Source organism: Nymphaea colorata, chromosome 7, assembly GCF_008831285.2.
Source record: "Nymphaea colorata isolate Beijing-Zhang1983 chromosome 7, ASM883128v2, whole genome shotgun sequence".
Taxonomy (NCBI): Eukaryota; Viridiplantae; Streptophyta; class Magnoliopsida; order Nymphaeales; family Nymphaeaceae; genus Nymphaea; species Nymphaea colorata.
In genome coordinates this window covers 21,772,923-21,785,133 of record NC_045144.1, presented here as the reverse complement: position 1 = coordinate 21,785,133, position 12,211 = coordinate 21,772,923, and the positions used below count along the sequence as shown (strand labels likewise).

Here is a 12,211-nt window from a genome sequence, read left to right as displayed (position 1 = left end):
TGTCACTCATATGTTCCAGCCTCCTGTGCCACAACTCAATAGATTTTTCATCCTGTGTCACATGTACCATGTCTCTGGAAATCGATGCCTGCATAGTATAAAGATTATTGCTGCATCTCTTGCCTCGAGCAATAATCAAGGAACCTCCAGTAAGCTTCCACTGGCCATCACCAAAAGTGTTGTGATACCCTTCTTCATCGAGCCTTCTTGCAGAGATAAGGTTCAGATGCATGTCAGGTGCATGCCTCACATCTGTCAGCTTCAATAGAGCTCCATTCGCATTCTTCAAAATGACGTCGTCTTTGCCTACAACATTAGACAAAGAACCATTACCAATTCTCAAAGTACCAAAATCACCAGAAATATATGAAGAGAAAAAATCCTTATGGGAAGTAACATGAAGAGCTGAACCACTATCAACAAGCCAACAAGTATCGTCTCTAGCAACATTAACCATGTTAGCATCACAAACAATAAACATTTCATGTTGTGCAGCAGCTGCGACATTGTCATCTCGGTCATTTTTCTTCTCCTGTTTCTCCCTAATTTTATTCTCCTTCTTCAGCTGGAAGCAGTACTTCATTATGTGTCCTTTCTTTCCACAGTGATGGCATTCCAAATTCTTATATCTCGATTTGGACTTGCTTCTGCTTTTATCTCTGCCTCTGTCACTCTTCAATTTACTCCTCCCTCTGTTCCCTGTGAAAAGAACCTCTGTCTGAGAAGAGCAAGCCTGAGATTTTCTTCTCATCTCCTCATTGAGAATACCTGACTTAACAGTCTCTAAAGAAACAACCCCATTAGCTGCAAAGTTAGTAAGCGAGACTCTAAATGTCTCCCACGAATCTGGCAAAGTAGCAAGCAATAATAATCCCAAAATCTCATCTTCAAATTTAACGGCCATACTGGATAACTGACTAATGACCCCTTGAAAATCATTTAGAAAATCTGACACTGAACTGCCCTCCCTGAATCTCAAATTCATCAATCTTTTCAGAAGAAATAATTTACTACTTCCTGTCTTGGAGGCATAAAGATTTTCTAATTTTGCCCACAAACTACATACATGATTTTCATCTTGAATATGGTTATAAACATTTTCATCCACAACTTGTCGAATGAAACCACAAACTTGTTCGTGTTCAAATTCCCATTCTTCGTCAGACTTAGAATCGGTCTTTTCTTTGGCAAAAACTGGGAGGTGCATAGCCTTCACATATAAGAGATCTTTCATCTTATTTTTTCATAGACTATAATTAGTCCCATTTAGACTAATCATACGGCTAGTACCAAAATCAATTTTGTTATCCACCATGTTGGCTTTGATACCACTTTGTTGGCATAAAATGCGGATATGCACAAATCTACTATAAATGATTCAACAATGAAGTATAGCCCAAACCGATCATGCAAGAAGCAACAAACCAACAACCAAGCAATCACAAATGCACGAGAAGATTTTTACATGGAAAACCCCTCAAAAACAATGAGGGTAAAAACCACGGGGTACTACGACCCAAACTCAATCCACTATAATCAATGATATAAGTTTTCCCACGAGGGGCTACACAAAGCCAACCCTCCAACAATAATATCTCATCAAAACTATATGAGAAAAACAAGGAAAATATCACCGATTGAATGGCCAAAACGTGGATTGGGAGGAGATGCGTTTCGCCTCATCGTTGGAATCGAATCTTGCTCTAGCCAAATGCTCGCAACTTTCTCTTCCTCTTCTCCTTCTCTCCTTTCCTCTTCTCCTTCTCTCCTCTCTTCTTCTCCTTCTCTCCTCTTGCTATGCAGCCACCAAGAGAGAGCACGAGAGACCACACCTCTCCTTTCTCTTTTCCCAAAAAACGGAACCCTAGAGAGAGAGACGTAAGAGGGATCGAATGAGAGGGGGCACATCGTGTGCCCCTCTTTTTCTTCCGCCCGTCACTTAAGTGACGGGCCGGCTCGGGTCCACTTGAGGCTGGACCCGACCCAACACTGCTTTCGCTGCATTCCAGCCGGAAGCAACGTATTTATGCAAGGGTTTGTGGACTTCAGGGTCTAGGCAGTATGAAACGCCAACAGCCAAGTTGTTGAAGACTTCGGCAGCTTCTTCGTTGCTCCCAAGAAAGTTGTCCATGATCCCTCGTGAGCACAAAAGGCTCATGTCTTCAGCAGTGTCTATTAGATTGTCCATGAAGCCCATATATGATGTCACCCTTCGGTCTCTCCACAGTTTTGGGTGCATCCGTTCGAAAGCCATCATATTCATGTAGATTGCTGCCGTGTAGTCTTCTATCAGAATGGGTGGAAGAGTAAGGACCCCTTCAGAGAAGTGAATTCTTAGTCCGTTAGGCTTAGTTACCTTGAACTCAACTCCTGCTTCATGAAACCTCATTGCAGATCGCACGCGTAAATCATGTTTTCCTGGTTTTGGCCTAATGAAAAAGATAGGGATCTCTAGCAGCTTAGACATCAGTTTCTTGCCGGTAACATGCAACATTGATTGAGCAGATTTAATAAAGTCTACTGCAGATGGGTGTTTTTGTTCATTTGGTGCGTTTTCCATTATCAGGCACTTCATGTACATGTCTAGAATATGCAAAGATTCATCAACTAAACTAATTTTGAACCCATAATTTTTGAAAAACAAGTCATCAAGGAATGCGTCATTGTTTATCTCGGTTCTTTTCTCTACCTCAACCAACTTCCTTAAGGCCCCATTTGATAGCCGGGGTAAAACGAAAGGGAAAGGGAAAAATGGTACGGGCGGGTGAAATTTCAACCGCCCGACTAAAAATGCATCAAACGGGGTGAAATTCACCCCGTTTAACGCAAAAGGAAGCAGGTGAACTTTCACCCGCTCGACACCCTCCCCTCCCGTCGCATTTCACTCCCTCCGCAGCTCCTCCTCTTGCAAAGAAACTTCCCTGGCATCTCTCCGGCCTCCTCCCTCGCAAAGACCTGGCATCTCACCAGCAGGGAAGACTGGGCAGCATCCATCGTCGCCGCTCTGCTCCTTCGCTGGTTTACCAACGCCACAGTCGCCGCTCTCAAGTAAGGGTTTCTCCATCGCTTTGTCTCTTTCAGAAACGCCCAAATCGTTGTGTTTCTATCCTGTTTGATTTTTTGCCATCGAGAGCATTCCCTGAGAGGCCTTTTTGTTCAATCATGAAATGTTATTCTCCTCTATTCGATATCTACACTCACTTTTCAAAAGCTGATGAGTTGAAGAAATTGGGCATTTCATTCGCTTTTGATATGTTTCTAAATTGGCTACGCGTGCGTGTTTTCGCCAATTTCTTTTCACCCCTTTCAGTGGTAGCGTTTCGTTTCAGTAATTGGGAGAACGCTTTTGATATGTTTTTAAATTGGCTACTGTGAAAGAATTTTTTTCCTGAGCTCCAGTCTCTTTCTCTATTCCCTTTTTCTTTTGTGAGGGTTTCTTGTCGCAGAGATTGATTTTGTTAAGTTTGTACATTTAGCAATTGATTGGTTTCTTCGCAAATGCATTAACTTCTTAACTTGTGCTTACCAATTAGATTGACAATTGAATGTTCTTGTGTTTTTCTCTGTAAAAGCTTGGAGCTAGAACAGACTCATCAAGCTCTGCCTTTCTTCTGTCCTGTGGAAAGGCAGAAACCCTGCTTATTCCTTGGCTGTACAGGTTAAATGACGATGCAGTATGATTTGCTGCCCTGTGGTTGAATGAGGTGTATAGGCGTCTGATTTGGGCGTTTTTTGAGCATAAGTTGGGCGTTTAATGCATTTTCTTGTCATGTTTTCGATTTGCTTGAAAATCTGTTATTTAGTTTTCAATTTTTGGTTTCGATCTGTTGAATTTAGCTGCATTCGAATATAGGTTGTTTTTCATTAATGCTTTACTGTTGGCAGGAGTTACTACAAATGCACGAATGTTGGATGCCCTGTTAGGAAGCATGTGGAGAGAGCCTCGCATGACCCAAAGTCTGTTATTACAACATACGAGGGAAAACATAATCCTGATGTACCCACTTCCAGTTCCACCAACCGTGAAACATTTGCACCAATGCCAGTGCAGAACCTCACTCCTCTGAATGCCAATATGCAGGTGTCTCTGAATCCTGTTATGCTAATGCCACCTAATCAGATTGAGGTTAACAGGGCATTGCCTTATTCTAGAGGACCTGATGCAGTTAGTCTGGCTCTGGGTGTGGGGATCAGTCAAGCTGCTGAAAACAGTTCCCTTCACAACCAGAATCAAGCAGAAGCGGACAGCATGTTGAGACAGGTCCATTGTGGCAATGCTCCTAGTTCAGGGATCAACTGTCCAGTTCAATCTGCTGGGATTTTACCATTTTATGGGAATGGAATTATGGGCAACCGACCTGATCATTACAAAGTCAAAGAAGAAGATGGCCAAAATTTCAACTTCGATGTGATGTCATCGTTGAACAATTTCCATCGTGGCACTGGGAGATTTATATTGGGGTCCGAAGTGGATGCATCTCATGCTCAACAGTTCACAAGATAACACAGTGTTGTCGTGGTTTCTTACTGAGGTGATCCCCACAGTCTTAGATTCTGCTAGAGTTCTTTCTTCCCAGGAAAATAAAGGCAAAAATAATGTATCTCTTGTTGTAATATAGCTTCCGCAGAAAGCTGTAGTTTTTGATGTATCTCTTGTTGCAAAAATGATGTATCTCTTTAAAGCTGCTGAGAACTTAATTTTCAAAAGCAACTGTGTTCGATCCTTCCCCTTTTTTCTTTCGTTAAATATCTCGGTCATATTTCAATGCGTCTTGAATGCATATTGAATGTTGGTAGGTCTTACATTTTTCTTCTCATCGTTGCAATGAAATTATTCGTCGTTGCACTGAAATTATTCAACCCAAGCAATTTTTTTTTCTGGATGTCTTGAATGTTGGTAGGTCTTATATTTTTTACTGAAATCTGTTGTTGGTACCTTATGCATCTTATTGTTTTCTGGATGGCAGAGAATACACCCTCAACATTTTGTTCTTGTTGTTTTCTCGATGGTAGGGAATACACCATAACAATTTTGTTGTTTTGGAAGATCATCTTCTGATTTCTTCCCACGTTAAATTTGGACAGAAAAAACACAAAAAAAAACAATATTTACCACGTTAGATTCTTCCTGTGCATCAAACAAGGTTAAATTTACCATGTTAAATTCTTCATGTGCATCAAACATGGTTAAATTTACCACGATAAATTCTTCCTGTGCATCAAACAGGGCTTCAAATTGAAAGAGGGAGAAATTTCATCCTGTAAATTTTTCTACAAAAATTTACCATGGTAAATTTACCGCGTTAAATTTCACCCGCCCACCAAACGGGCCCTAAGACAAGGAGAGGGATTTGGTTTTCTAACAACAACATGTCCCGTTGAATTATAGTACTCGCGCCAGGCTTGCTAAAGACAAGATCAGGCTCAGAACTATTCCCATTTCGTAAGAGCTCAATCATGAAGCATCCATCGAGCAACATCATTCTTAAAAAAGAATCGAATGATAATTTTGGATCGAGATTGTCATAGCTATTCCTGAGTTCTTGCTCTACGCCCTTCAAAGAGTCAATGAATGCATAGAGTAAATCGCTCCTCCCCTTCAATATCCTATAGAGAGCTCTTTCTTTGTGATACTCCATGGGCTGCAAGTGTTCCTTTCCGTTGTGATAGGGGCCAAAGGATGCAACCTGAGGAGTCTGGTGCATCAACATGCATGATGCAATGGCAAGACCATTGGATGCCAGCTGAGGAGTCTGGTGCATCAACATGCCTGGGGCAATGGCAAAGTCGTTCGGCCATTTGTAGATGGACTTCTTTTCCAGCTCCAACTCATATTTAGAATGATCATGGAATCCAAAACTTTCTCCTATCTCAACCATCCAAGAGTCCTTGTTCTCCTTCTTCTCCTCTGCTGCATTTACGCGCCTCATGGTCACTATACAGAAGCAAGGATGGCAGAGGCAGGATACTTGAGCCAAATGAAGAAAATTATATGCAGGAATCCTGTGTGCAACGCCACAGCAGAGAATTATTAGAGAAAAAAGAGAGGCTGATACTCCTGCCTTGTGTTGAGGAAGGCAGTTGACTCCAAATGGCAAGATGAATTTTCATCTCGAAACTAAATTACTGAGTAAAAGAGTTAAGGTAGCATTTGACGACAGGGTAGAAAACTAAGTAATTTTCCAAAAATCACAGGTTTGTAAAAGTGTAGTTTCTATTCAGGTTTTCATATGGCTGGGTACTTGGTTTTGGTTTTTAATGACGAGTCAATGATTGGTTTTAACTTATGTAAATCAAATTATGCTCTAAACAGGCTGGTTGGACCAGCGGGTGGTATAAGGGCATGCGGTGGGCGTATTCCGATTTTCGGCTCATTTTTATCTGCCCAAGTTTTGAGCTATTCATCCGATTAGCTTATGAAAAAATTTAATGTTCTTATGGAATATTACTACGTGCAATGTTGCTAAAATGGTCTGCACTGTGTCGGCAAGATACTGCCGCATAGATTTGCTCACTTGGACATACATGTAAGCTGATTCATATGATTATGTATATGGGTGTATGATTTTATAAATTTTAAAATAAGGTATTTGGACGTTATTTTAAAATTAAAAAATAAATTTAAAAAAATTGAGTCGGCCTTGTATTGTATTAACATGCAAGCGGCCCATACATATGATAAGCTACATGGGCCGGAATTTTCCGATAATTAGGAACTACACTGATATTAATACTACCTACCAACCTCTATTGGACAGACCTCAGGCTCACAGCTATACTGATCGTTAGCTCAGGACCCCGGAGTCTAGGAAGTGTTCGCGGAGTAGAAGTGATGCCAGTCATTTTCAGACCAAGAGAAGGGAACTGATGGATAAGGTGATATGAGCTTGAAGGGGTTTCAAGGATGTATCGTTATTATACCGACGCAGCTCATGACCCCGGAGGCAGGGGGAATTGGGGGGGGGGCGCGGGCCTTCGGGCCTTTTTAGGGTGGTGTGATTAATACCTCTCGCTCACCTGGATGAATAAGGTGATATGTAACGAACGGTCACCAATAGCACCATTTTCAAGACCCATCTCAAGTCATTTATAGTACGTCCAACCATTAAGTTATAAAAATTACACAAAAAAAAAAAACCCGGGGTTTACTGACGGCCAGTTAAAGTCATAAAACCAAGTGTGTCGATAAAACCTGTACCGATATGGATTTCTTCATCGTGGTATGCCCAAGCAACATAAAAACATGGAAACATGATCAAAATCATACCCAAGCCTTAACTACGACAGCGAGGGATTCACTAGGGAAATTCAGAGTTAGGGCCAAGCTGAGCCAGCTCGAATTCGGCTTGAGTGTCCTGAAAGAAACTTGAACTCGGTTCGAGCTCGAGTTGAGTTCAATTTCATTAGCCCGAGCTAGACTCGGCTCGAGCTCTTAAAACTTGAAATCGGCTTGTTTAAAAGATTGGCTTGAACGGAGCCAAGCATTTCATTAAAAAAATTTTTTTTTTTTTTTAAAAAAGAGGCAACAAGTAGGCATGGGCATCGGGCAGGCCTGACACCTGATGCCTGAAACCCGAGCCCGGGCCCGGTCCGACACCGGGCACCCGAAACCCAAGCCCTGGCCTGGTTAAAAATAAAAAAATATATTTTTAACATAAAATAATACATAAATACAATCAATCATAATAAAATATTATAATTATATATATATAAGTCATTAAAAAATAATATTAAAAAATTTTATCGAGCCGAACCAAGCTTAGACAAGACCATATTTGATAAACTAGTCAACTTTATCGAGCTAGTTCCAATCGGACTCGAGTTAGCTCTACTCATTCACCATCCCTAGCATTCACCCAGATTTGAGTGGCAAGGAACGCAAGTGATATCTCAGTCTCCACCTTTTGGTATCGTCTGCTACAAGTCTTCTTGGATTTGGACCTCGTGGTCCAATTTTGTCACAATAGGAGAATCAATTTATTGGGAAAGGGATACAACGTCATGGACTTCTCTCACACGGCATGGCGAATACCATCGCAAACGACATTTTTAGTGGAAAATTATTTTTCGTCAGACTTGACTAAATTTAAACCATCAGATTTTATCTTTTATGTCTAATAGGATCGAGCCGTGGATTGACCCAGCTGGGGTCGAAAGCTAATGCCAGATAATATAGAAAGTGATATTTACAACCTACATATGCAAGATCATATTCTATTCGTTAAATTGCAAGGAACAAGGAAACTGACATCCCAATCTTTGGCTTCTGGCGTTATTGGCTCCAACTCTTCTTGGATTTGGACTTGATGGCTACTTTGACATGGCGGAGAAGAATTCCTTTTCCGGGAAAGATATTTTCCAAATGGCCTTTTCTTACATAGAAATTTGCAAATGAATCTGATGGGATGTAGAAAGTTAGAAACCCATATGGCAAGGTAGAGGTAAATATATTAAAGAGAAAGGAAGGTGTGTTGATTACATGTTTGTTAGACAACTATTACATATCCCCTTTCTATAGAAGATCTATCCATGGAAGTCCTAATTGGTTATATTCCCACCCTACACTTAGGGATGCAAACAAGTCGAGTCGAGCTTGTCATTATTTTTCTTGAAATTAAAAGTGCTTTTGAGTACTAACTGAAAGCTGGTCTATTTTCTCACTAACCAGTTTAGGTGACGCTCAAAGAATAGGTTATGTGAGATGAATGGGTCCAACAATTTACAAACAGAGAACCGAATTTAGAAATTGGGTAACAAGACGAGGAGTATTATATCTGAAAGGTCTCATTTCCTAACAAGAAAATGCTTTAAAGGTGTGCAACTTTATTAAAACATGGCCCCGTTCCAAATTGTAAAAGCTAGCAAATTATACAAATCAAAAAAAGAAAATGTTACTTGTGATTCCTCATTTTCTTTTATAAGGACGCAAGTTCTATGAATCATGACCATTTCGGGTATGGAACACTTAACAAAAATAGTATGTACAAGAGCAAAATATAAAAAGAAAAAAAAGCGATGTCTTGGTAAATAAAGTTTTCCTATAGCTAATTAACCATTACTGTTGTTAAACACCTGCCTAAGTTCTTCTGTGGCTAATCAAAAAATATTCATAAGAGTATTTTTTAAATTTTTAATTGTCCAATCAATAAAAAATTGCCATTTTACCTATTCTCAATTTTGCATTTTCTTTGAAGAACTTTCTAACATTAGTACATATGTCTAACTGTTTTGTGTACATCAAAATTGCCCCACAAATGAATGCAAGGCTCCTATCTTAGGGCCGTAATACGTAGATGTCTTTTTCTTCTGCCCCAAGACCAAGTCAAGATCCTGACTGATCAATTCAATTCACGAGGGTCGACATCAAAATCAAGTGATTGTTATTTAGAGGTTATCTGTTACAGTACATGCCCTGGCCCATTTCGATAGAGAAAGAAACCAACAAAAAAAAATCGAAATTTTTATGAGATTTTCTGCAATTATTTGCAAGTGAAGTTTGTCTTTTTTGGAGGATCCATACAAAAAACTCAATGCGAATTTCGGGTTTGATCTCTTCCAGAGCTTCACTAATCCTTCAATGAGAGCCGGATGAAAATTTATAATTCATGTTGGAGTAGATAAGTAAAGGTGTACCACCTTGCATATGCGTGAAGATGACTTAATATATATTTGATCATCTAAATCACGGTGCCAGAACTCCTATGTTACTAGTCGTTTTGGTTCTTATTAAGGCATATATGCATGAACTGAAAACATAATCAGATTAATTCTTCTTGAACTGAACTGAACCTATATAGATGTGAACTGAGGTCTGATATCCTTGGCTGTTATCTAATTTGAAATAGTATTGTTTCAGTAGAGTTTATTTCATATATATATATATATATATATATATATATATATATATATATATATATATATATATATATATATATATTTATATAGTTGACACAGTACTGTTTATTTTATAAAAACTTACATATTGGCCTTTAGCTTAGGAGGTCATCTTCAATGCCTATAGGTTGAAGAAGCAGCACAGGTATACATGAAGAGCTTTGTCAGTGAACCAGTCCTACAAAGGTTGCAAAGCAAGACAAGTTTTTTGTAGAAGAAAAAAAAAAAAAGTGAAACTGCACGACCTGAAGGCAAAATATATTCTATCTGGGGACGCTGCGGGTTCAAGTAAATACTACGTTATTTATTTATATTTATATTTATTGTGTGTGTGTGTGTTTGTGCGGGTGGGTGGGTGTGTGTTGGGGCAGGGGGGGCGGGGGCGTAAATGGCAGACCACTTACGTAAAAGACAAAAACTCCCTAAAATTAATTGTGAAAACAATTGTTTTAATATAACCTTTTAGATATATGACAGCCATATATTAAGTTAGTCATTTTTTTTTTACTTTAATAATGTTGTTTATAATAAAAAATGAATGGCTTTCATACATCAAAAATTTAATTGTAGAAAAATTAATTTTTTATAAGGATAACTGGAGCTTAAACACAATTTATATTAAATTAGTGTATATAAATATATTAAGTGGTTCACATGTTGTTTAAAATACTTTCTAACAAAAATTTGAGGGATCTAGGTTTTGTTCCTTTCCTTAAGTAGTTTGGTATTTACCGGTGACTATATATATATATATATATATATATATATATATATATATATATAGATCTATGTGTGTGTGTGTATATGTATATATATATGTGCGTGTGTGTGTGTGTGGGGGGGGGTATGTTGGTAGATCTCAAACCACTAGGCCAGGAACAAAACCAGACCACTCAAAATCTATTGTTCAAGCATTTTTTTTGGTATAATCCAATTGTATAAATATCATCTTAGGACTGTCTTGATGAGAATCATACACTAAATCGGTTTTCAGTTTAACATGTTTCTATTGCTATAAAAAAATGAACTTCTCTACTGATTTCAAATTTCAAATCGTATAAAAATCAGTGATTTCCTTACAAACAACTTTAACTATGTCATATTGCATGTTCGTTTAAAATATTTTCTTATAAGAATTTAAGAGATTTGGTTTTGTCTTATGTGATTTGAGATATAGCAAATTATATATATATACAGAGACAGGAAAATTGAACAGTGTTCTGGCTATCTAGAGTCACTCAGCTCATTCTAGAGAACCATCTCATCCATTGTAATAAATGGTTCAACAGATATTTCCATTTGGTTCAGACTTTTTTCTCTTCATTTTTCTCTCAACAGTCCATCACGATCATATCGTGCTTGAAAAATAATGTATAGACCATTATGTCTTTTTTAATCTAAAACGAAAAATACGACAAACACTATTGGGGACAAATTTTTTGGTCCACTCATAATGTTGTTTTCAATGGTGAACTTCATTCTTTGTGCGAAAAGACCATATGAAATTATATGTATTTCATGTAAAATAAGTCTTGTTCTACCTTGTCAAAGAAGCCATGAGGTCGGAATCCAAGAGGACTTGAAGCTAATGATACCAAAAGCCAAAGACTAAGATGTCAATTTCCTTGTTGCTTGCAATTTAATGAATAGAATATGATATGCATATATCAGTTAGAAATATCACTTTCTATATTATCTGGCATTAGGTTTACCTCATCCAATCTTATTAGACCTAAGAGATAAAAAGCTAGTGGTTTAAATTTAGTCAAATTATTTGAAGAAAAATCATTGTCTACTAAATGCCGAATCGCCACTCCATGTGAGAAAATGCCATTAATTGTATCCCTTCGCCGTACAAATTGTATCTCCTAGTATTACAGAAAAGGCCATGGGTTCCAAATCCAAGAAGATTTGTAGCAAATGAAATGACACCAAAATAAGCAGGAGACTGGGATGTCACCAACGTTCCACAATGCCACTTGCAATTTATTGGATAGGAAATCATTTTCATCAGCTAGAAAGATCATTTTCTATATTACAGAGCTGGCTTGAGGTATAAACCCCACCCGTGCATGTTTTTTAAATTTAGTCATCTCAATAAAATATCTACTTGAATAAGAACCTTGAAACCATTAACTTATTTCTACTGTCGTGTCAATTATCAAAGGTGTCGACACGTATGTTGTTGTTGTGAGCAAGAAGTACCACAGTTTGTTAATCAAGGCTTACACTTTCTTATATATTGCACCAATTTATAGTGCAAGAAAGCAAGTGGATAAAAGAACACCTCAAGCTGTAAAAGATATAGAATCACATA

At 38.3% G+C, this 12,211-nt stretch overlaps 1 protein-coding gene across 1 annotated transcript; it reads right to left on the bottom strand.

Annotated features, from left to right (window-relative positions):
* Positions 1–1,405: 1,405 nt before the first annotated feature.
* On the bottom strand, positions 1,406–5,930 carry LOC116257216 (UPF0481 protein At3g47200-like). The gene is made up of 4 exons (XM_031633826.1): positions 5,393–5,930; positions 4,022–4,112; positions 1,984–2,612; positions 1,406–1,476 (listed from the first exon to the last, which is right to left on the bottom strand). The coding sequence occupies exons 1-4, from the start codon at positions 5,928–5,930 to the stop codon at positions 1,406–1,408; spliced, it is 1,329 nt and encodes a 442-aa protein (XP_031489686.1).
* Positions 5,931–12,211: the final 6,281 nt, after the last annotated feature.

Excerpts from the sequence above, each read along its gene's own strand:
- LOC116257216 (XM_031633826.1), bottom strand. The coding sequence starts at position 5,930 with ATGAGGCGCGTAAATGCAGCAGAGGAGAAGAAGGAGAACAAGGACTCT. Across the intron at positions 4,113-5,392 it reads CTTTAGCAAGCCTGGCGCGA|GTGGCATTAGCATAACAGGA; the intron begins GTACTATAATTC and ends CAATCTGATTAG. Across the intron at positions 2,613-4,021 it reads ATTGGTGCAAATGTTTCACG|TTTAGTTGATGAATCTTTGC; the intron begins GTTGGTGGAACT and ends GTTCAAAATTAG.